Here is a 25,252-nt window from a genome sequence, read left to right on the forward strand (position 1 = left end):
GTCCCAGAACGCAAGGAGCAGCCTCAGCAACAGAGTGTCTTGGGTCACCCAGAGAGGGCTGCTGCTCTGGGAAGAGACCATCGGAAACAACTCTGCAGACACCGGGCTGCCCCTCTGTCCCACAAGCTGAGGGCACGTGTGGGATCTGGGTGACTCTGCCCCTACAGGTGGAAGCTGACAGAGCAAGGTGACTTCCAAATGGGTCTAGGCATCACCTCAGATGAACCTCGAAGGCAGCACCTGACATGCGCTGTATGTGGTACAGAAGGGTCACTAGCTACCAGGTCTCTCAGAGCAATCCTCAACCCTACAGCACACTCACTGAAGCTTTCAGAACACCTCAACAAAAGTCTCCCACACATCACTCAGAAGTGGCCCCAATTCACCCATGGGCTTGAGGAAAAGCATTTTAGAATGCTCTGTGCCCACCTGTGCCCCTGGAAGGTGCCTGGGCAGCTGTAAGTTTCCCACTTGGCTCTCCTCCTGCTGAGGCTGCACAAGGTAGTCCCTCCCTTGGGTCTGCACCCTCCGCCGCCCCCCAGGCGGCACATAGATGTCAGCACCCAGTCCCACACCGAGCCTTGCCTTCCTGCATCAGGGCGTTGGCTCCCTCGTAGCCAGGTTGCCTGGCTCCTCAGGAAGAGCCCAGGTTTGCAGAGGCAGCAATGGCTCCACTGGCCGACGTGGGCAGGGAAGGGGAGGACTAGAAACACCCTCACCCACCCAGAACCCCGTGCAGTTTCACGAATGACCAGCAGGCCCATGAAGACTTTAGTGCAGAAGGTAAACACAAACACTCTGAGATCACTCGTATAAAATTAACTTGAGGGGCACCTAGTTTAAAGCACTGCTGCACCTTACAGATCTGTCTGGTTCAGAAGGGTGCCCCCTTAGCCACCAAGCAGGGCCGGGACTTGGACCCCAGCGTCCCAACCTGTTTCACATCCAGCAACAGACCTAGTCCAAAGTGGCCCCCAGTCAAGGGCTGAGGCAAGGTGAGCCATAGCCAGAACTCCTGGGACCAGCTGTGACCCAGGCACACTAGGCAGAGTCGCACACCCCAACGCCACATGACGCCTGTGTTACTGTGGGGGATCCGGGGGTGACAGGTGTGCGGGAACCGAGGTGTGGTTAGGAACCCAGACTGGAGCACAGCTTGTTTAAATGCACTCGCTTCCTGCACCACGCCTCCCTCCCAAACGCTTTACGTGAAGGGAGCAGGAATTACCCTGTCTAGGCTCGTTTAGTAAATTTCAGTCACTGTAACTGGCTGGGAGGGCAAGACTTCAGCATCAGTTTAACATCAGAAAAAGTCACCTATGGTGTCCAAAACCAGAGTTTTACAACCCTCACACCAGTTACAGCTGATTAAAACACAGGCTAAAAGAAGTGGGTAAACTTTTTACACAGTCTCAAAGTATCTTTCGAATAATTACAAAAGATAGACATAAACCTGGCAGGCACCACCTTAAGGCTCAGTCACACCGATGATGGGACAGATATACCCTTAAAAACAGGTCTGTAGTCTTCTAAACTGTTAAGATTAGAACAGAGGCTGGGACAACGCCTGGCAGATACCAAAGCCCTCACCACCCCCAAGGCTTAGCTGCAAGTGCAGTCTCAGGGCATACCTGGCCTTGTTTCCCACAAAAACACTCCATAGTAGAGCATGGATTATTTTATTGTACACTTTATAAAAAGTCCAAACACACATACCGCCCCCCCCATTAGGTAGGGGGTTCACATCTTTCTTAATGTAGATCTGGCCACCTTCTAAATTAGGCCTTATTACTTGTTCTTATACCCTTAAGATGTTTCTCTTTCCTCAAATATTTATCTCCCAACTACAAAAATGGAGTTGCAAAGGGTGTATATAAAGATATGAGATTTTTCTTGCTCTTGTTGTAGTACAAACAACTCAAGGTGATTAAAGAACCAGGAGAGTAAGAAAGGGGGAAATTACCTAATGAAGAGATGGAATGTCCCTCATCTGTAACAAGCGGCTGACTCATCTGTTATAATTGGCACCTACCCTAAAGTAACCGGTTTGTAGGGGCATGGGCACAGGGAACAGTGAGGCAGTGTATGCCAGACCACTGCTTACACAGACTCCAGAAGGCGCAAGATTCCTGCACCCTTTCTTAATTACGAAAGACAAATTAGAGGAGAACCCAGTACTTAGATTCTACCCGCTCTGAGGTATTAAATGCATAAAGATTAGTTATGTCGAAGTAGCATGCAATAGAAATATTTTTGAACCAACATGGTTAAGTGTTAAGATCTTTAGAAATCAAAATATTTATTCACATAATTTTAAACTAAAGCCAAAGGTAATAAATCTTCCGTGGTAATGATCTGAGTGCAAGTGATGCGGGCTTTCTTCACATTCACGTCCTTCGTTCAGTTGTTCTTGAACAAGTCGATGCAGCTCTGCAGGAGGGAGACGTTGTTCTAGAAGACAGACGTCGGGGCACTGGTGAAGCATGGGCCTCAGACCTACCGACTTCACTTGTCACAAGACATCTGGCCGGGTACTTGTTTTTCATTCAATGACCCCTGAACCACAATTCCCCTCATCCCAATTTCACGTTGGGGATTTCCTCACCCTCAGAAGGGCTGGTCAGCACTTCAGCACCTCCACCCCACACCCCAGGTTTGCTCCCACTGCAATCATGCCAATCCCACTCATGTGACTTAACCTAAATGTGGTATTTGAAAGCCTTGGAAATACTGGATAAAAAGTTGTTAAAAAGTAGTTGTGGGTGAGATTATAAATGAGATTACAAATGATAAATATTCACATAGGACTTGGCAGGAAATACTGTACAAAGTACTCACTTTAAAGGAATTCAAAAAACCTAGAATACTCAGAACACTATCATAAATGACCCATAAATGATACTTTAAAACTCCAATTTAAAAGGTCATATATACAGCAGGACTTAAAAGAGGCAAGTGAGTAAGCATCTCTGTTGTGGTCAAAATAAAGAAATTCAAAATACATACAAACGTTCAGTCTTCCTGCTTTAACCAGCACAGATGGCCAGTGACAGTGACCTGACTGCCCTGGCTCAGACAGCACCCTGAGGCTCAGTATCTGCTGTACCCAGGAACCACCCAAAGAGCCCAGAAACCCTGAGTGAATGAGCCTGGGCACAAAAAAAAACAAAAACAAAAATTCCCTAAGAGCTCCCCAGTAGGATTCTAATATGCTCTAGCACTGAGAACCACTGTTCTCCATCTTTTCTGGGCTAAATTATGCTACAGACATTATGAGGAAGTTTTCCTCCCTTTTAAACCAAAAGGGAATTAATATCAGAAGACACTTAGCAAATTAGAAAACTATTTAAAAAAAAAATCTTCCATGAAAACTCCAGATAACGAAGAGCTTATAAATGCTATGATGGATGCTCACAAATTACTGGAAAAACTCCTTCAGGGTGTGGCCCGCAAGGACGTCAAGAGAGAAGCTGGGTAAACGTCACCAAGAATGCTCTTCTCAAAAAGCAGTATTTCATCAAGACATACGGAGTTTTGGTTTGCAGTGGAAAAAATACTCTGACAAGTGGCTCCCACCCACACCTCAGGGGATTAAAACCACAAAGCAAATGCCATCTGCTTGATGACACTGGAATAGTGAATTGGTAAATAACTTGAAAAAGACCCCCCAAAGTTGACTTAGTTTGAAGATAACACTTACCCTGGCATGCTTTATTTCCAGTTCAGACATTTCAATCAGATTCTTCCTAAATGCTGCCACTCTCTTTCGTTTGAAATTGATTAGCTCTACAAAGCAAAGTTTACCAAGAAAAACAGAACAATCTTCATCTTTAACTTCCAAATACCATTTTTACAAATAAAATGATCTCCAAAGCTTTGGTACCCTACAACCACATTTTCTCATATTTTTGTTATCTCTGCCATTGGAACACACCCCCAGTCACCAAGAATGGCCCCTGAACACCTGGAGGTTTCTGAGTTGAGCTGCCTTGCCCTTTCCCTCTGGGAACCAGTGCTTGTGGAGGGTGGGCTAGGGAGGTAGTGGGCCACACATACTTGCACCAATGACCTTTTTTACGGATCATTTTTAAACTTTGAAAACTGCTTTTTTGTGGCTATTTCTACAGAACATGCCACCTTTGTGTCTATATCCATCATGAAAATTCAGGATCACTGTCCTATCAGACTCCCTCTGATTCCTTCCACACACTTGTGAACTCAGGCTCTACCCTGCAGCTCTCACCATCATTCCTGTAATCAAAATCCTCCCTTAGCTTAAGGTGGTGCTCAGAGTCCTGTATCTTGTCTACACAGCACCATCCAACAGAAATGTAATACAAGCAGCCACATTAAAAAATAAAAACTCAAAAAATGCATAGTGATGTTAACGATAGTAACTCGGATACATCAGGCTGGTTTTGTCAGACGTCAAAATAAGCTCTTCTCCTTCCCTCCAGGACCAGAACTCCAGACTGACCCATCTGTCTCCCAGGACACCTGCCCACTGCCCTGTGCTTCTGCAAGAGTTCCCATCAATTCAGCCACAACCTTAGAACCTCAACCTAAGACAAACAGGCTAGGAGCCATTTATCTCATTATTCTACAGAGTACTGCACTTTTAAATAGTGTACACCCAGGCTTACATTTTGAATGAGGAGGATAAGATCAAACAACAAAGGGACAAACCTTGGGCAATAGAGACAAGCCTAATCTGGCACCATTGTAAAGCTTTGTGGCTTCTCTTTAAAAAAATTCTCAAAGCCACTAAACTCTGGCCTATATAATAACCTAAGATTTCAACTCAGTAGTTTTGAAGTGTTCTTTTTCCTTATAAATTTAAATTAGCTGTTTTTTTTTTTAAAAAGCTAGAATTTTTATTTAAACTACAGTGCAGCGAGAAAGAGGTTCCTCTGAAAGAATACAAAGGGCAGCCATGGGAGCATGTCTGCAGGCCATTTGCAAAGACTGTACAGAGAAGTCCTGTCCCTCAGTGAGGGCACCGGAGTCCTGAACAGAGAGAAGCCAAGACAAAGGAGCAGAGCTCTTCCAGATACACCGGGACTGCAGCGCCAAAGAGGAGGGGGAGGTTCTGAGGAAACAGTCTTATAATGAGATATGGATTCCACATGGAAACCTGAGTTTTGAAGGGGGAGGGTGTTTTGAGGGTGAATCAAGTGTCCACTCTAATTTACATTCACATTCTGGAGGACACAGTCTTTACTTTTTGCTCTGGCATGTTCCATGGCCCCTAAGAACTTCAGGGCAGGGAGATCCCCACTAAGGAAAAGACTACCTAGAGTACACTCATGTTCAATGGATATGGTACACCATCTCCCAATTTTATTTTATTTTTTTGGCCATGCTGCGTGGCATGCGGGATCTTAGTTCCCTGACCAGGGATTGAACCTGTGCCCCCTGCATTGGAAGCACAGGGTCTTAATCACTGGACCACCAGGGAATTCCTAAATTATATTTTAAAAGCCCCTTACTCTGGAATGGTAGAAGGCAAGAACCAACCCTGTGGAGATGGAATACAACTGAGTCATTATCACAGACTCATGATCCCTGAAGAGTATATACGTGTATGCACACATCCTGATATTTCCCCACTGTTGGCTGAAAGGTCTAGAAGCAGAGGCACCCCAGAAGAAATGAGCACACGTAGCACTCAATCTGGGCTCCTGGAAGAAATGGCGATTTTCATGGCTGGAGTAGAAAAGGTCTAAGATTAGCACAAAACATCTAATCCTCAAAAATACGGGGGTGTCATAAGGCCACGCCAGCTTTAAGGGCGCTCTCACTGGCTCAGTCTGGACAGTAGGAACACCAAAATAATTTCATATAGTCATGAATTTTAAAACTGTTTGAAAACAGGAATCCATGGGTCTAATGAAGATGATAAAAATAAAAATATGGGAGAGAAGGGAAGGCTTGTGTTAATAAAGGATAGACAGCACCAAGTGCTGACCTGGAGGAGTGGGGGAGAGGACAACTCTGTATTGTATCAAAGGTTACCAAAGTTGGTAACTGTACTGTAGGGATGTAAGAGAAGCACAGCGAAGTTTTCAGGGATAAAACTACTAAGAAAGATACAGCTTAATCTCAAATGGTTAAAAAAAACCCCACCCAGATATGTTTATAAAATCACACAAGTAGGAGCACATGTACGTGTGCAAGTGACAAGGCAGAGGATGTATGGGTGTTCTCTGTACCATTTGTGCAACTTCTCTCTGTAAGCTTGATATTATTTCCTAATAAAAAGCAAAAAGTAAATAAAAAGTGGCCCCACTCAACCTTCTTTTGCAGATTCAGAAAGCTGTTCAAATTTCTGGCAGCATTCCTGCTGGTGTGCCTCAGCCAGCTTGACATCTTTGCTTTTTAACCGGGCCTTATCCAACGCCTTGTTTGAATTCTCATAGTCAATGAGGGCTTTAGTGCGTCTGTATAAGAGATCCTGAGAAGAAAATTAACAGATATGATGCATGGTAGTTAAACCAATACCGAAAAACCTCTAGAACAGAACAGGAAGACTATCTGAAGTACTCTAAAAAACAGACAAGCACCTTGGGGCACTGCCTAAAATGTCAGACATCAACCACCTCCTGCACCGCCCCCGCTTTAAATCTCAACATTAGGCTGGTAATGGCAGTGCTTAATGCATTGCTGACGGCCTTTCCGGCATTCTTTATACGGATCAAGAGAAGGAACCAAACAGTGACAACTACAGGATTTTTTTTCTCTAAGAAAACATGTCACAAACAAGTCACCTAAAATAAAACTAAACTATGGGGGAAAGAATGAACTTCTACTTCCTGATGACATTTCCCCATTAGGTATTTTCCCTACCTAATTTTATGCTGCCAGGTTTAGTATATTTCATATAAAAATAATTTAAACATTTTTCTTCAGGACAGTGTAGACAGTGAAGAATGCACGTTCCATTCCCAAAGGTCATTCTGCTGACCACTTCACCTTGCTTTTGGTTAAGTAATGCTCTATGACTCAAAGGCTGCAGTGAAAACTGCAATTCAATAAAAGATCACAACCCCAAAGCCTTTTCTGCCTCAGAAATAGCCCCTTTGGCATGTGTCCGGTTATCTCTGCATCCAACAGCATATAATCTCCCAAGCCATTACCTGTCTACTCGGCACCAGCCCTACTGCCCCTAAGTTCCTAAGCAATGCAAACTAAGGACACAATGTCACAAAAAAGGCACGTCACTGTGAGATGATTTCAATCTAAAACGGAACTGGAGGATACACACCCGCACCCTCAGAATATAACTATACAACTTAAGAACTGAGAGACTGATTTCCCACAAACACCTGATATACAGGAGACCCAGACTTACCTCCTGACCAGTGAACACCAGCCAATGAGCTTACTGCTGGGGACCAGCTCCCTCACGCCAACCATCTTACTGCCAAAGACTCTTCCTCTTTGCACTCCTTGCCCCAAAATACATCCCACCCCACACCCTCAATGGACTCTCCTGTGGCTTGCTACAGTGTTTCCCACACTGCATGCAACTCCTCTCCTACTCATGAAGAAACTCGAGCTTGCCTCAGTTTACTTCTTTATTTAGGCTGACATCACTTACATGAACAATCCTGACAAATTCCCATCTTCTTTCATTTTTAACAAAGAGAATACATCGGTATCATCAGACCTCTTCTGGGAGAACTCCCTCACCTTAGCAGCCTCTATGTTGAGCATGTAGTATCGGAGGAGCTCTGTCAGCTTTAAGTCTTCATCTGAGGAGACTCGACTCTCTACTTTCTGTTAAGAAATCAAAGGCCACCATCATCTAAGCAGAAATCTACAGATTATAAAACACATACCTTGAAGACCAACATAAAAATCCTTACCCTAAGTTTTTCAAATAGCTCAGCCGCCTTCAATAGGTACCTGCAAATATACACGATTTTGGCTTACGGTCTTAAATCATGTATGAAATATGCTTATCAATGCTCTAAGACATGAATGGGCAAATTCAGGAGTCCTAGTCTGTGGCGCTTTAGAATTAACTTATCAAAGCAATGCTTTCATCACAAGTGGCCCAAACTAGCAGAGAAGATGGTTACGAAATCGAGCACATTTCCAGTGCTGCACTCACCGGCATTGGTCTCTCTTGCTGCCACTCAGCCACCTTGCTGTGCAGAACCTGTGTCCCCAAGTTTTTATCCGCTGTTAAACTTGTGTTAGCCAAGGTCAGGTTCTAAGCCATAAATACGCTACTAGTTTGTCTTGGTTCTGTCATCAGCCTGACTCCCATTTTCAAGTCTGAAATACTAACGCCCCCTAGACCAAGCCTAGGTGTAAGTAGAACACAGTCATTTGACAGTAACAGTGAGGGATGGTTCCAGGATACAGTGCCCACCCTGCACAGAGCTTAAAATCCACAGTTGATCAAGTCCCTTATCTATATGGTGTATTTGCATATAATGCACATACACACTCCTGTATATGTTAAATCATCTCTAGATTCCTTATCACGCATAAAATGTAAATACTATGTAAATAGTTGTAAGTACACCGTAAATGCTATGCAAATAGTTGCTGATGCACAGCAAATTCAAGTTTTGCTTTTCGGAACTTTCTGGAATTTAAAAACAAGTATTTTCGATCTGCAATTGTTTGAAGCTGTAGATGCAGAACCCACAGACATGGAAGGGGCCAACTATACCATCTCACACCAGAAATAACTAGAATGAAGAAACTGTGAAAAATTAATATAAAAAAATGCTCAAAATCAGACTGGGGTCATTACTTTACCCTTATGGCTACCTTAACCAAATCTCTTCAAGTCAGCCCAGGGCATTACCTAGTAAAGCGCAAGCACCATTTGCCAGAAAACACAAAGCAAACTTCTCTCAAAGACAATTCCAAAATCAAAAGAATCAACAACAGACACATGTAAGTTTGACAGAAATAAAGGCTTTGACAACAACTATCACGTTTGGTACAGAAGTGCCCTGAGTCCCCTACAAACGTCTTACAAGTTTTTATGTTCAGAGGGTGTATAGTATAAAGTGAGTGCTGGAGACTATGGTCCACCCGAGATGGGCTTGGCTCAAGAGCGGAACTGAACCTGTGTAGTCATTACCCATTTTACCACCCAACAGCTTTCAATTAGGGGATTAGAGAAAATGTTTTCCAACAAAAACTTACTTTTTGATGACCGTGGGCTCTTCTAAAGCCAGGCTATGCAAGCAGGCTGCGGTGTGGATGTAATCGTCTGCTACATCTGCAGGAACAAGGATAGCCGTTTTATGTGAGCAGAGCTGGCACATTAGCAGACTAAGGGGCTAATGGGCGAAAGTATTTACTTTTGTGAGCGCTGGTCATTCTGTCAGCCTTTGCACAGGAACCCTTGATCCTATCGTAATAGTTACTGAGGAAATGCTTCTCTTGCTCAAAGAAGTCATCTACTTCCTAAAGGGAAGGAAAAAAGAGGTCTAAGAAGCAAAACTTCTTACAAATATGTATTTTATATTAGAAAAAAACACTAAAGAAATAAGCTTATGCATAAGAAGTTTAACCTCTAAAGACTAGGGAAATAAAAATAATTTTTTTTTGAAATGCACTTTTTATACCTGGGATTAGGAAAAGCGAAATGCTAGCAGGAAATGTCAACAGAGAGAACCACTTTGAAGAGCCATTTAGCACAGCCCAGTAAAACTCAGCATCTTCTCTAACCTCCAGCAATTCCGCTAGAGCAGTGGTTCCGCCCAGTGGGTGGCTCCCTCGCCTCGGATACCTGCACCTGCCAAATGTGTTCGGTTCCAGACTGGGAGGCAATGCTGGCATCTGGTGGGCACTGACCAGGGATGCCAAACGCCCCCGCAATGCGTGGGGACAGCACACCTTCAGCTGTGCCAGAGACAGCCCCAGAGCTTCCACATTTCTGACAACGCCCTGTCTTTCTCAGCACCTACACCCTGGGCTCCCTACTCAAGCCCTGAAGTGGCAAAGTCAGACACCAGACAGCAACTGTTATGGTAGAAGGGAGGGGCGCTGAGGAGTGAAGAAATAAACCACACCTACAAGGCTAGTGAGAAACTTGTACATTTATTTGATGTTCTAGAACAGCACTGTCCAATAGAAACATGTGAGCTACACGTGCCGCTTAAAACTTTTGTAGTAACCACATTATAAAAAGAAACAGGTAAAACCCATATTTTATGGTTCCTTCTCCCTATCAAGTCCTTGAAATCCAGCATGTAAACAAAACATAAAATTCAGTTCCTTTATTACACCAGCCAACTGCATCTGTCAAGTGCTCTACTGCCACCTGAGGCTGGGGCTACCAGGGGGCAGTGCAATTCTGGAGAATAGCATGAAATACTGGTCTTGTAGCTTATTTTTTTAAAAAAATAACTGAGCAACCTCTCCTTACAGAAAAGGAGAAAATGAAGATTTAAGTGTGGAAAGGTTCTTATCCCTTCTCCTGGGAAAGAACAGAGTATTTTTGGAAAATAAGTGAAAATTCAATGAGTAGATAAAAATAACCAAATTTGAAAAAAATTATTTACATTTGAGAAGCTAATACCATTTGTTTCACAAATATCTATTCTGAAGAAACAAAAGGTCACCTATTCACACAAAGAGAAGAATTTTCTCAAATAGCTAAAGGCCACTTACCTTAACTCCTGAAAAAAGAACTTCATCAGCACTTTTCACCACACTTTTGAAAAAGCCACCAAACATCTCTTTGGTATTTTTCCGCCTAACACTTAGCTAAGGAGAAATCCAAAACAGTTAACGGTACATATATTTCCCATCAAGTCCTGAACACATTCCAAGTAACTGTTTACTAGTATAAGTATACACTTAAGATACCTCTAATTCCATCGTTAACAACAGATCTAAAATATCAAATAAACAGCTAAATCTAAGCACAGGTTGTAATTCTAAAAGTGTGACTTAGGAGATATTGTGAAAAACTATCTAGGTATCAATATCAAGTCTTAGTGCCTTTAAATTCTTGATAGAATTACTGTGCTGTTATGCTGATTATTCACTGGTTAGAAGACCTGAGGAAATGTCTAGGTCAGGGCTTGCCTCATACATATTAAACAGCAAGAAATGTAACGTATTTTTGTAAAAAAGCAAGCATATGTCTCTCTTTCAATGAATAAAACAAATGTGGATCAACTTAAATTATTTTGAATAATCCCAAGCTTAACTGAGGGGAAAAAGGTCAAAATATTTACATGCAACATTTTATAAAAATGCCTTACACATTGGATCTATTGCCCTGGGGGAGGTAGGCAAGGGGAGGAGCATCTAAGAAAGGTTTCTGTTGTGTTGATAAGAAACTCAACCTTGAAAGTCAATTTTTCAGAAAATATATCAAGTATATTCTTTGTACATTTTAACTGGATCATGGAAATGGAATAAAAATGCCTTACATCTTGATCATATTCCAGGAAAATGTGAAAGTTGCGATCTTTACTGAGAACAGGGTGAGAGGAGAGCCGCTGAAGAAAGACTTCATGGGAAGACACAGTCTTCTTGAAGACCGCGAGATACTCACTGGAAGAGAAGCGCACAAGGCCTCAGCTCAGCTGACCACCCAACACTGCTCCCTGGGACCTCACTGTGCTGCTCCTGCAGCCATGCAGAACACCTCAACTGGACCCAAAGCAGCTTGGTATAATGTAGCATCCAACTAGGTAATAAGGCAGTTCTCGTTTTGGAATCTGTGGAACAGCCACCGAAAGGGGAAGCGATATAACCAGAGTTGATAGGGTACATCTGTGAAGCCCAAACCCACATGTACTTAAGCACAAAACACTGGCTTCTTTATAACCATGAAAACCCTTTAATTTTGCAGCCATGTACACAGCAGTGAGTCTAACAAAGCCTGGAACCATCAGAAACTACTAAGTGGCTTCATCTTAAGCTACACGCTAGAGATGACTCTAAACTTCCCAACAGTAGGAACTTGTCTGTTGTGTTCAGCGCTCTATCCTCAGAGCTGTCCACGGGGTACCAGGCTAATGGGCCTGTGGCAGCATGCTGAAGAGACTCGCTGAGATGGACCCCGAAGAACGGAGGGAGCCAATAGAAAGAAGTGCAAGGAGGGCGTCATAAGAAACTGTATGCAAACCTCCAACTATGATACAGAATAAAGAATCCATTTTTCTTTGAAAGAATTACAACCAGATTAAAAGAGCCATAGCTGTGGCTATTCTTAGAATGCTTCTTTGTAGCAGCACTCACTGCCATCTAGTTTCAACCATACTTCCAGTAAACAAACTTCAGGGAAGAAAGTTTTGTACATTATCACAGCCTGAAGACTTGTTTATATATAAAGACAAACGTTTAGTTCTTCACTTTATGCCAGACCAACACTCCATGACAAGCATGGTCTACAGATAGAACCACCATCTACTCAGCGTCAGCAGTCCCCAGGGAATCAATGTCTAAAGTACAAAGACCAGGCCCCTTCACCCACACTCTGCAAAATGTGGTTTGAGAAGACAATAGCCAGGTAACTAATTAACTGAAATTAGCTGTCAGATTCTCGTTTCTGCACACATCACCACTTTTATTCTCAAAGGGTAGAGCCCCCATCAAGAAAATGCACTTACGCTTCCAGCTCTTGCTTCATCTTGGCAAATTCTTCTTTGGTCATAGACCCTTCACCCTCTCCCAGTTTCTGCATCTTCTCTCGAGGGCCGTCGAAGTCAGGCTTTGCAGGTGCGGGCGGAATCTGCAGTCAAGGCAGTAACTCGTGAGGGTTCTTGCCCCCGATATGTGCAACTCAGTGCCTGTGCACAGGAGGCAGGGAGCCCAGTGGGGCTGCCTGAAAATCAACTTGCACTTTTTTCTTAACCTTATTCCTTTCGGCCATTTAAAAGAAGTGTCCCCTACAATGGGCACTCACTTTGACTGCAATCATTTGTTCGGTTAATCATTGGACAGTTGGTAGGTATGACAGTTTATCCTGCTTCAATTGTCAGTTTAATTTACATATTACAATCAATGCTAAAATGAAGCCAATGAAGTACGATGAAGATAATAATCTCTGGATTTATAAAGGAATTTATTCCAGAGGATAAAAGATTCTAATTTTGTGTGGACATTCTTAAACATAAGCTTCAGTACTGATTTTGTTTAACTATTTGGCCAGATTCTTCAGCTGGCCTGGCAGGAAAAGCCATGTTTCTCTCTCCTTTAAAATCGGCTAAGGGACTTCCCTGGCAGTCCAGCGGTTAGGACTCTGCGCTTTCATTGCCGAGGGCACGGGTTCAATCCCTGGTTGGGGAACTAAGATCCTGCGAGCTGCACAGTGCAGCCAAAAAATAAAAATAAATAAAATCAGCTAAGTCTCTTCCCAGAGCCACGCATTAACTCTCAAGGGCCAAGCACAAAGACAACTGCCCCCTTTACGCCTTCAGCAGAACACACCTGAGAAAGCCAGCACACACTACCACCAGCAGAGATCAACTCCACTTGATGGCTGAAAGGAAATGCCAGAGAAATGCTAAACCCAAAGGTAGACAAGACTTTACACCATGAAACTGCTTACTCTCTTTTATTGTACAGAATATAAGACTATGCTTCATCTTACAGCTAAAACGCTATTTTCACATACTTTAGATTTTACCAGTAATAGCTAACACATACTCTAGTTGACAAATGAAATCAGACTATTTTCACAATCTATTATAAATAAAAGTGGGTAAAAGTCTCTCAAAACAAAATGAACAGCAAGGTAGAAGAAATTGGCTTCAGTAATTATCTGATTACCCAAAATGTACTTACAATAAGCCCAGCGTAGTCTGTAGTTTCAATAAGAGTGTCATGTAGCCACACAAAGTCTTCATGTTGCCTTGTAACAGAAAACTCTGGGCTCTGAAACGTGGGCAGCGTGGTCTGTAAAGAAAAAAGAAGTGACTGTTAACTACTATTTTCAGATAAAGTGGCTTGGGTTTCATGCAGTGCACTATGGGAAAATTCTGCATAATAGAACATCCAGTTTTTTAATGAGATCCAATAAAGAACAAAGCTAAGATTCAACACGTTCTTTACGGAATTCTAGTCACAAAACTCCACCTTTCAGGTCAACTCAAACAGATATAATCACGTAGGCCTCACGCTGCCTGAGTGACAGGTATGTTAATACCACCAAGCCACCAAGGTACACAGAGAAAACCTCATGGGAGAGGACCTCATAGACAACATATTACCAATATTATGCTGGAGATGGCATAAACCAAGAGCTCTAGCTTCAAACTTCCTGACTCAAATTGTGCCTCAGCCATTTACTTCATTTAAACCTGTACCTCAGTTCCTCACCTGTAAGATGGGGATAACAGAATACCATAAGATTGTTAGAAAGAGAAAATTAAGCCCATGTAAACCCTTTACAAAAGTGCCTGGCATAAGACAAGCACTCAATATATTTTAACTAGTATGGAAGGAGAAAGGAGGCTAAAAATGTTCCTGAAAAGATCCCAAGGAATTAAACTTTCTATATTTTTCACAGATTGGCATATTGCTTTTGTCAAATGAAAAATCTGGAGAAAAATTAACACAACATTATAAATCAGTTATACTTCAAAGTAAATTTTTTTAAAAATCTGGAAGAAAAAAACCTCTTCTGAATCATAATAGGTGGGGTGACGGCCAAGAACTTAGTAAATATGGGAAAAGCAAGCACTTCCCACGCACGCAAATTACAAACAAAGGTGGAGTTCTGTGGCAGGTGGCTCCAGCTCTGTCGCTCTGCCTGGTTTGCTTCCCCACGGAGCAGAGCACAAGCCACACTAAACACCAGCAAAGCCCACAGCCCCAGGGCTCCACCACAGTAGAAAATGCTGTAAGAAGAGCACTCATCTGATGCTTACTAGGAGCAAGTGGAGGGAGGGGCCTCACTTAGCAGGAGTGCCACACTGCACTCAGGTCACGAGGTCTCTTCTCACACCCACTGTGAATAACAAGGCTGCAACCTGGCACTGTTTTTATTACTGAAGTCATTCTGTCACTTACCTTGGTGTGCACCGTAAATTTGACTTTATCCCTCTCACTGAGTGCATCAGGTATGTCAATCTGAAGCGAGGGATCAACATTCAGGTCCACTGACACAGATCTCAGCTGAAATACATTTTTTGGCTATTAGTCTCAAGTTCATTTTAGTCCTAAAAAGTATCCTTCCAAAAATGGGGAGCTAGTAATTAAAAAGCAGTCTATACAAGACTTCTATTGTTCTATTTTAGAACAAAGTTGAGATAGTATTTGAAACTGTGGGGAAACCTGCTCTTAAATGCATGGGTGGGTCCAGTGAATTCCTGTAATCTAAACAAAGCAACTATATAATTCTAATATCATGTACATTACATACTTTATGTGTACATGAAAAATACATTTAACCAAATAATTGAAGAACTGTACTAAGAATAAGAAGGCTTCAACTGGATAAAACGAAATCTTGAACTTCTTACATAAATGCCCAAATTACAAGAATATTCAAGAGGCGTTAACAGACTGTACGTATATCTGAAAGTTAGAGGCTGGGAAAACTTGGAAGTACAGAGAAGTCAGGTGGTATGGGATCTTGCGTGGAGAGATAAAAACCCACTCAAGAGTGGACCTATTGATATTCAGGGACTGCAAGGAGATGCGAAATCTAGACACAAGAAGTGAATTGTAAAAACCAACAAAGGCCTTAATTATCAGAATTCTACTGCGATTACACATAAGGAAGAAGTGTGAGCACTGCCCTGGAAACAAAAGTAAATGATTTTTGTTAGTTGGAAACTCAGAGGAAAATAATATCCAACTCCAGTTTTGACTGTTTAAAAAGAATTCTTGGAAGAAGTGGACTGTTAGGAAAAAGTGGTTAAAATGGTCTTGCTTAAAAAAAAAAGCTTTCCTACTGAGTCTAAAATATGATAATTTCTTTCATTCTTAAGACAGACAAGCTGACAGTGGATCTGAAGGCCTGACACAAATAAGATTGCAGGGATTAAACATCTCATCCTTCCCCCAGCCCCCAACTGTAAACTAGTGCTAAAGTTGCCAGAACCCTCTAGACTATTAAGGAAAATGCCAAGTGAAGACTGGAGTTAAGAGGATGAGAGAACAGGGAATCCTGAGTATTTCCCTTTAAATTTCCCTTTGAATTCCTTTCTTCAAAATAAAAAGACCAAAGACTGATGAACTTCTGAAAATAGAAAAACTGGTTCTATTAGGTATGAAAAGATTAAACATATTCTCTAAGAACACATGGATTACTTCTCTCTCCTTTGTAGTATCTCAGAAACTGTCAGTACTTCCCTTTTTCCTTCAGCACTGAGACCAAGAAAAAAATTTTAATTGCAAAAACCAGAGTGAGCCCTTAGAACAATGGCTTTCCTCTAAGAACTAAGGCTCACGTTCTTGCCACCAGAACTTGATTTTTAACATCAAGTATTTTAAGATCACAATATACTTAACAGTTCCTTACATATCAACCTAAATACATCTTCCAAGTGAACTCGTGATGACTCCTATGAAATATTTGCTTGTTTGGCTTAATTTTCACATGTCCATTTATGAAATCTCTGCAAAGAAAGATAAAGCTTCAAGGTCAGGGATACTTCATTTTATCACAGCTGTGACTCTCTGACATATTTCTGATAAAAGCTTCCTTCCTTCTGATAATTTACCACTGGGCAAATGCAGCATTCAAAAAGACCTCAAAATATACACTAAATTTGACTGCAGAGAATACTGGCCACCCCACTGATCTCATGTTTGTACGCGTCAAGAGTCAGTACACGAATAAAGTAGGTCAGGTTACTGGTGGAAAGATGGGGCCGGCCCAGGGACCGTGTCTAAGGTGCATTTCCCTGAGTTCAGCAACAACAGCCATGTTTCCTGAGATTCCATTTCCCAACGAGGTCACAAATCCTGGTTTCCAGCAGTCTCTCAATTTCTGAACATACCGTCAATTCCATTTTAGCTCACTCCCAGCCCAGTGAGCCTGCGAGCACCACAAGGACTGCCTTGGGAATTAGGGTTAGAAGACCCAAGGGGAATGTAATCTAGTAAACGGGGCTCATTGAAGCACCAGTCAAAGCAGCAATGGACTTCACCAGCGAACATCAGATGTCACCTCTTTCCCACACCTCCAACCATACAGAAGTAACAGCCCAGGTTATTCACTGTGTTACTATCTTCTTGTCAGCAAAGATATTTTGTTTTTTAGTCTAAGAGTGTGATGAGAACACAAAATAACAAAAACCACTAGAGGTTTGGAAAGACTGTGCACTATAACAAGATGCCAAGCACCCAGCTTCTCCAGCAGTAATCACTTTTGCCTAAATATACCACCCTAGGAAGGGACTCAACAATCCCACCACCTGACATGATAAACACTCCCACCCCACCATGAAAACAAAACAATTAAAAAAAAAAAAAAGAAACCCACAACAGATAACACGAAAAAGTCTGCATTTGGGCCTCAAAGAATTGTCTGAAAAAGGATGGTGGCAAAATTCTGAGTATGCAGACCATCACCAACTCAAATGATCCCTATTCACAAGTCAAAGGAACTTTCTTGTATTGTAGCAAGATAACCCTCCAGATAATGAAGCCCATAAATCACCAAGGAGTAAAAAGTTGTGAAACGTTTAAACCTTCTAAGTCAGCACTGTCTCCTCACTCCGGAAGCATCAACTGTGATTAAAAGCTCAGCATTCCTTTTTCTGCTTGGTCAACAGAACCAACACTCCATAGCCCCACGGCACAGTACTTGCTAAATAATCAACAGGGTGGAGGGTACAGCGAGTGGGTGACACGCCTCCATACACTTTCGCCCACTCACCATCTCTGCCCCCTAGCCTAAGTAAGTGCCCAGAGTGCTGCCTTAGCCCTGTTGGCCAACACTGTCTGACCTGGGCCACAGGTGTCAAAATGACTGGGACAGCTGTTTAAAGCAGCGGGGAGAGGCAGGCAGGAGAGGCAGGCTTCAGAACAGAGTCTAACCTTAGGCACGTTAACTTTCCCTTTCCCATTCCCTTAGGTCACTGGTGAGAATCAAATTTAAAACACATTTATTCTCCAATGCGCAATGTTGTTTTAAAACAGACTTTCTTTTGTAGATTTCCACAGAAACCACTACATCACATACTCCAACTTTTAGATGGAGTTTCAGTCCCCAATATACTTCCTTATCAGACTAATCCTTACAGTAAGGATTACAGTGATCTTTGTGAGAAGAAAAGGGGGTAAACAAGCATCGCTTCATTTAGAAAACAAAATTTTAACTGTTTTAAGAAATCTGAAGGCTTGGTAAGAGAGCTGAAAAGGAGAAAAACTAAATCAATCCCTGTGCATTCCCTCACTTGTTCATCAGCCTCCCAGCTGGGGCACCTGACACTGGCCACAGGACAGATCTGCAAAGCTCTGAGCTGCTAAGGACCACTTTTGGTCCAGATCTCACTTATGACTCACTTTGGTACACAACTTTAATTTAACGCCATTGCAAAGCCTCCTCTTCAAAAGGTTAAGTGGCACACAGATGGCAAAGAGCATCTCTGTGGCTGGACGACACAGAAAGCCAGATTCAGAAATTCAGAACCCACAGAAGAAGATACATAAAGTACAAAAAATGTTATGGCAGCTGCAGACTCCAGTTTACATTACTGCCATATAGCCAAATGACAAACACAATGGGAAGAAATCATCTCCACAGTCACTCTGATCTGCTAGAATGGCGTCTAGTTGAATAGCCACTTAAGTCTAACCAGTTTTGTATACATGCAAGAAATTGAATATGCCAGCCCCTATATTTCCATCTTAATTTGAATGTTGCAAGGAAACTACTGCAGATAGAAGAAAAGCCTGCATGTATACACTGAAATGACTTTCCATTCTCCAGTACCGAAGCAGAAATGTACTTAACCAGCACATGCTACATCAGTGTGCCTCTCCTTCAAACTGTTTCTCTCCTAAGGATTCTGCTTTGCTTTCCCTTCACCCAATGGCTAAGGTACTAAAGACCCCTACCAGGGAGAGGGCCAATATGACAAATAATCTTTGAATGGTCTGTAAACAGCATGAAGCCAGAACAGGCAAGAAACAACCAGGCCATATTTCAGCTAGACAGGTACGGATACCTTGCCTAATCCAATACTCACTAGTGAGGAAATAAAACCAAAAATGCTCTGCGGCAGACACACTGGATTTGCAGTAATTTCTGAAAACTGACTCACATGATACATACTTACGAAACATATATTACTTTGTTACTGTTTCAGCTCACAGGAAGGAAGTGCTCTGTAAGAAATTCTCATACTGTATCTTTCTCCGAACCCCTCTTTATGGCTCAAATACTGTAATGGTACTGAATTATTTCTCACTATTTTCTCCCACCCTGAAGGTAACCAAAACTTGTCTGTATTCTATCCCACTTATCCCTGAGGCACTGGTGCATGAAAAACAATTGAACTGACTGTGCAATACATGAGCTGCTTTTACAGGTATATGTGTTCATCTCCCCCCCCACCACTAGCTCCCCCCTTCCTATAATTCAGGCCTGCCAGTATCATATCATAGTCCTCAAGGACAACAGAACCAAAGACTTCTAGATCTCAGTCTACTAACATAGATAATAGTTATGGAAACTAGCCACAAGCTTAACAACTAGATAAAGAGCTGCAGCAAGTGATCAGATTTCCACCACTCATCTTGGTGAGATGAGACCCACAGGGACCCATCCCTGCTGACACCAACCATTCTTACCGGCAGTCCACCAACACACAAGCTGTCTACAGTAGAACACTGCAGACTGCAGGGCATTTGGAGGCTACGCAGCCCAGAGCTCCTAGAACAGAAATCCAGGCTTCGAAGAAGGTCAGTGCAGCGCATCAGCGAATGGATAAACTGAATCATCATTTCACAAGGCTGCAAGCCCACGAGCCAGTGGAATCCCAACGTGGAACCAGAAAGAGATTAAGTTGAATTATTGGCTAAAATAAAATTCATTGTGAAATTCATCTAATTACAATCCATCTAATTGCAAGATACCTGGATTATTTTCAGGAGTTCACAAAGTGAAACGCTTAACCACATGATCTATAATGATCTAGCACAGAAATTCTATTGGGAATCAACATACCACTGCTACAGAGGAAGAAGCTGCCACAGACAAAAAACTAATTTCCTCCATTCAAAGCTAAAGCCCTTCACCTACTACTAGATTTCATCAAGTCTCCCAAAAATTCCTGGTCTATCAAGTCCACGGCTCCTTACTACAAAGCAGTCTTACTTTATGATCAACCCAAGATGAAATAGAAAAAGATTTGAGAATAAAATTTACCTTCACCAACAAGGATGATTCAGCAACGTGGATGGAGCTGAGCTTGAGCTTGTGTCATGAGTTAAAGATACAAATGGCAGCGTGGAGAGAAGAAAAGCTTGCCTGCTTCCTGGTGGGATTCCTTGTACGCTAGTCAGAGGCACCACACATTTCGCAGATCTTTCAGATATAAATATTTCAGCCCTTCATCCCTCACCAGATACCTGGTCCCCACTAGCACAACATGTAAGCTTTGTACTGCTCTTCATTAAAGATCAGGTGAAAGCCTTAAGGCTGGTGACATTTGCATTTGTGCTCCTCACCATTTACACTAACTAGACCCAAAGGCTTAGGGACCTGCCCCTCAAAAACAAGTAAACCATAAACTCTTCTGGCAGAAAACGCATACCACAGATTAACATAAGCAACTATTTTGAGAAAACTACACTTTTCTCTCCAGACCATATAGCAGTGCCTGAAAAAGTTACACCAAATTTCTAAAAGGAAGCGGGGGAGTCAAGCCAAGAACCCAATCTCTAAACTAAAGTTCAGTCTCTCCTGAACCTCAAACTACAACTTCACTCCTCCCTGTGTATTTACGGTTTGCCTTTGGGGTATGAAACAGTTGAGAAATTCCATATCCCCCTTTTAGGGGGAAATCTCTCTTAAGAGTTAACTCAATGGCCAATCAGAAAATATACAGGTGTTGGAGGTGAAGTATCTTTTTTTTCCTTTTGGGGGGGGAGCTAGTTTCTCATGTAAAGATGTAGAGAACCTTCTCAATTTGAACCTGTAAAAAACAAATTTGCTATTCATGCAAGACAAGATTTCCCACTATCCCTTCACTATTTCAAAAATAAAAGGCAGAACTTATAAAGCGCAAAAATACTTTTCTCTGAATAACTGGGTTCATTAAAAGGTTGTTTCCCTAAATACAACCTAACTTCACTATATGTGCCTTTCACCACTGGCCAGTGGTACTACTGACCTACAGAAGTACATCCTAATATCCTCAAGCAATCAGGACAACAGAGCAAAAAAGCAGGATTTTTAAACCAAGTTCCACCCTGTAGCACATTTCTCAGTGATCTTCAATTCTGCACCACAATGCTTTGTGAGTACTGTGGCATCCGAGCCTCAGGTTTCCACTGTCCAAAGGGGGCAGTGAACTCCAACATGGTAAACACAGCAGAGTTTGTAACTCTCAACTGCCCAGAACCCTTTACCATTTTTTGGTAAGGCTCCTCAATACTGGGGGGAAGGCTAATTCTACCAAAGATAGTCAACGATCTGACCCACCCATATCACACCATTTTAGAAAGTTTAAATTGGTGACTCTCAACCAAGGGACATTTGACAGTGTCTGCATTTATTTTTGACTGTCACTGATGAAGGGAAGAGAGCTACAGGCACCCAATAAAGGCCAGGAATACTGCTACAATATGCAGGAAGGACAATTCCCCACAACAAAAAATTATCAAGCCCAGAATGTCAATCGGTAATGCTCAGGTTAAGAAACCCTGGTTTAAACTGAAGCTCTACATTAGATGTTAGTCACTTACTACGTCTCATAGCAAATGAGAATTTGGATCTCAGAATCCAGAAAATTCTCTCATAGTTGCCCTAAGCCATTTCTTCCTACAGCCAAAAAGAAGTGGGCAGATCATGACCTGCTATAGTAGTATTCACAAATGGGGATCTTAAGACACTGTCTGCAAGTTACTGATCCAGAACTAAGGCTTGGGCAGCTTTGAGAAGCCACACTTCCCGAATTTAAGAAGTCAAGCCATAAACATAGTACAAAACTTCAGTCCACAAGAATCAGTTACTCTGGACTTGCTGCAGTATTGGTGAAAATTCAGGACTGTTCCTATACTAACATAAATCTTAACACTCTTCATCTAAGCTGGTGGAGAGTGGTGTCCCTAGAGACAACTTCCACACCAGTTAACAATCTGCAAACCAGAGCAGCAGCATAAATGTAAAACATTAATGACTGGCTCTGGGAAGGAAACACTGTCTACCCAAAGCCCATGTAACCAACTAGTGAAAGTTAAGGTGAAAGTAACAGCACTAGGCTGGGGAGGGCCCTTACAGATTCTCCTGTGTGATCATTTGCTTCAGTCCACTAACAAGTTAAGAATAATAAAAATCCCAGGAGACAATCAGGACTCGCACTCCATTTGCCGTAGGTTGGCAAGACTAACAGGACCAAGACTCATCACAATAGACATACACTGAGTCTGTGAGTGGGAGCCTAAACGCGCTGCCCACTGTTTAAAGGACCTTTTGGCAAACAGAAAGCCTGGGTAAATATCTTATGGGAACAAGGTTCTGCATAATCTCCATTTCTCCCCCCAACCTTTAAAAACTCCAGACACCTTAGAATGTTGATGCAGCCAGTGCGCGAGGCAGGGCGGGGACTGCACTACACCAGTTTCTTTATCGTGAAGATGCGGCCTAATGGTGTTAAAGGTTCAGTTAAATTTCTCAGGGGCTCGACTTAGCAAAACCTTACTTTTCTAAATTTAAAGACCAGAACACCATCTTTCCCATCAGTAGAGGACTAGTTAAAGAACAAATTAATCGGGTTTCCCTGGTGGCGCAGTGGTTGGGAGTCCGCCTGCCAATGCAGGGGACACGGGTTCGTGCCCCGGTCCGGGAAGATCCCACGTGCCGCGGAGCGGCTGGGCCCGTGAGCCATGGCTGCTGAGCCTGCGCGTCCGGAGCCTGTGCTCCGCAACGGTGAGAGGCCCGCGTACCGCAAAAAAAAAAACCAAACAAACAAACAAAAAAAAAACAAAAAAAAGAACAAATTAATCATGCAACTGCTTTCTGGGAAAGGAGACAAATCAACACCTTCAGCTCAAAAGGATATGACTAAATGGAAGTGCCAGGCTACCGGATATAGGCCAGTACTCCTGTTTTGCTGAACTAGCCAAAAGTTCTGCAGGAGCACTCAAAATCCTCAAGAATTAATTATGTTCCCTGCCTTATTAGCAGGTCTAAACCTCAAGAACCCCTATCCTCATGGAAATTCCAAAGCAATCAGAAAGTTTAAACTTACATTTTCAGCAAAAACGTAAAATATTTGTTAACTAACAAAGTTGAATTACAGCAAGAGAACAGTTTGCCCAAGATTTGCCCTCCTGTTATTCCACTCTTGTCCCAAACTCCCCTTTGGTGAACAGTAAAAATCATCTAGACTTGATCCACATGCCAGGACTAGTATCGGATACCAGGAAGTAAAATGAAGCCACGTGTTACAGTAATATTTTATTAAGTTTACTATTTCCTTATTTCTGCAATTAAAAGAAAACCAGGAAGAAAATTCTATATAATCCTTTCCTGTAGTCACTAAAACCAGGAGGCAGGAAACAGCCTTCAGAATCCTCTTTTGCTCAAGGATCAGAATGGTGGGGAAGTTATTTTAAAAACCAACCATAGGTATACTATACTAACAAATAGGAAGGTCGGTTGAAGTTTTAAACAGCTGTCTAAAATAAATTCTGGACCAAGAAAGAAGATGGAAGGTAGGGGATGGGGAGGGGAATCCATCTACCCAAATTTCTATTCAGCCATCTAAACGTCTAGAGAGAAAACTACCTTTGGAATGTTCTAGAAAGATGGTTCTCAAGTTCCCACTTCCGGCTTTAGGGAAGGAAAAAAAAATTACTTCTTTCCACTTTGAAATAAAAATACCCCAACCAAGACCCTATCCTCACGCTTCATTTCAGTAACTAATACAGCAGTGACCCCCTTGCTGAACAATCCCGCAGCCGTGTGCGACCTTTGGCACCACTAGATGAAAAGCTGTCTCCAAAGAGCTGTGGATCAAAAATGCCTTTGATTTCTTAAGAGATGCCTTCCACGTTACTTAAATGTCAGAGCGCCTCGAATTTCTAGATTAGTTATTTTGATTTTCTGTTAGAAAAACGTTTCTGTTGACGATTCTGCACAAAACGTTGCGGCTCATACCAACCCCTGTATATTTCAAACTAACTTATAAGTAAAGGACGAATCAAAGTGGAGGCTTACCTCAATCTTCAATTGGTTATGGTGACATAAATTGCATTAGTCACCTTTTAGACCTCAAGATCCAAGCGGCATGGGGGTACCTTACATCAACACGCAAATCTTAAGAGCGAAACTTAAGTTCAACTATTTGAGCACCTCCTAAAAATGACAGCACTCCCTCCCGGAGCGGCGCACTGAGCGCTTATGAAGTTGCAAGAGACACTCTCGATACCTGACTGGACTGAATCTCCCCAGTATTTTGGAGGGGCTGGGGTGCGGTTTCGAGCTCCGTCGTTTGCTGCAAAGCGGGTCACGCGTGCACCGCGCGGTCTCCCCCGAGAAGTTTTAGCAACTTTCCACGCCGAGCGCGCGCTCCCGCGTCTCCGGCCCCTGCCCCGCGAGCCTCCCCCCCCGGGAACCACGGCAAAGAGCGTGGGAGTCTGGGTGACCGCCGGGGCCTCCCGGCCCGGGGGCCGAGGGCGGCCAGGGCCTCACCTTGCTGCGGTCCTCCTCCTGCTGCTGCAGCAACTCGGGAACCGCGGCCATGGCGACGCGGGCCTCGAGCGTGGCCGCCTGGCTGTGCGAGGAGAGAAGAGGCTGGGCCGCCGCCGCCGCCAGGGCTCGTCTCGAGGGCGGCCGCGGCCCCGCCTCCGCCAGCCTCTCTGCCCGACGGCGGCGGGAGGCCTCGCGACTCCTCCACCGTCCCAGCAGCCCCAGGAAAGGCGAGCGGCGCCCCACGTGCTCCCCCAGGGCGGCCTCCCCCGTCCCCGCTGCCGTCCATCTTGGAGCCGGGCAAAGAAGCTACGCGGGGCCTACCCTCGCTCCGAGCCACGCAGAAGCCGCCGACCACCGGCCGCCACGGGGACGCGGTGCCCCTGACACTCTCCCAACGAGGCGCTTCTCAAGAAAGGCTGCGCGCTCTTGGAGGGACGGAATTTA

General features: G+C 43.2%; 1 protein-coding gene across 3 annotated transcripts; it reads right to left on the minus strand.

Annotated features, from left to right (window-relative positions):
- Positions 1–2,267: 2,267 nt before the first annotated feature.
- Positions 2,268–25,250, minus strand: SNX5 (sorting nexin 5). Of its 3 annotated transcripts, XM_082670242.1 has the most exons (14): positions 25,130–25,250; positions 24,809–24,890; positions 15,004–15,108; positions 13,777–13,887; positions 12,600–12,721; positions 11,415–11,538; positions 10,645–10,740; positions 9,330–9,435; positions 9,172–9,247; positions 7,869–7,908; positions 7,693–7,779; positions 6,295–6,454; positions 3,701–3,786; positions 2,268–2,451 (listed from the first exon to the last, which is right to left on the minus strand). In XM_082670242.1, exons 2-14 carry the CDS (start codon positions 24,857–24,859, stop codon positions 2,401–2,403), a joined length of 1,215 nt encoding a protein of 404 aa, XP_082526368.1. In that variant the 5' UTR covers positions 24,860–24,890; positions 25,130–25,250; the 3' UTR covers positions 2,268–2,400. The 3 variants fall into 3 exon arrangements, with proteins under 3 accessions (XP_082526368.1, XP_082526369.1, XP_082526370.1); XM_082670243.1 differs by lacking the exon at positions 25,130–25,250 and having other exon boundaries at positions 2,268–2,430; positions 24,809–25,002; XM_082670244.1 differs by lacking the exons at positions 24,809–24,890; positions 25,130–25,250 and adding an exon at positions 19,741–19,812.
- Positions 25,251–25,252: the final 2 nt, after the last annotated feature.

Source organism: Grampus griseus (genome assembly GCF_964374135.1).
Source record: "Grampus griseus genome assembly, chromosome: 14".
NCBI lineage: Eukaryota > Metazoa > Chordata > Mammalia > Artiodactyla > Delphinidae > Grampus > Grampus griseus.

Coding starts and splice junctions, on each gene's coding strand:
- SNX5 (XM_082670244.1), bottom strand. CDS start 19,797: ATGCCCTGCAGTCTGCAGTGTTCTACTGTAGACAGCTTGTGTGTTGGT. Junction 11,539..12,599: donor ATGAAGCAAGAGCTGGAAGC/GTAAGTGCATTT, acceptor CTTCTCTTCCAG/TGAGTATCTCGCGGTCTTCA. Junction 7,909..9,171: donor GAGCCCACGGTCATCAAAAA/GTAAGTTTTTGT, acceptor GTATATTTGCAG/GTACCTATTGAAGGCGGCTG.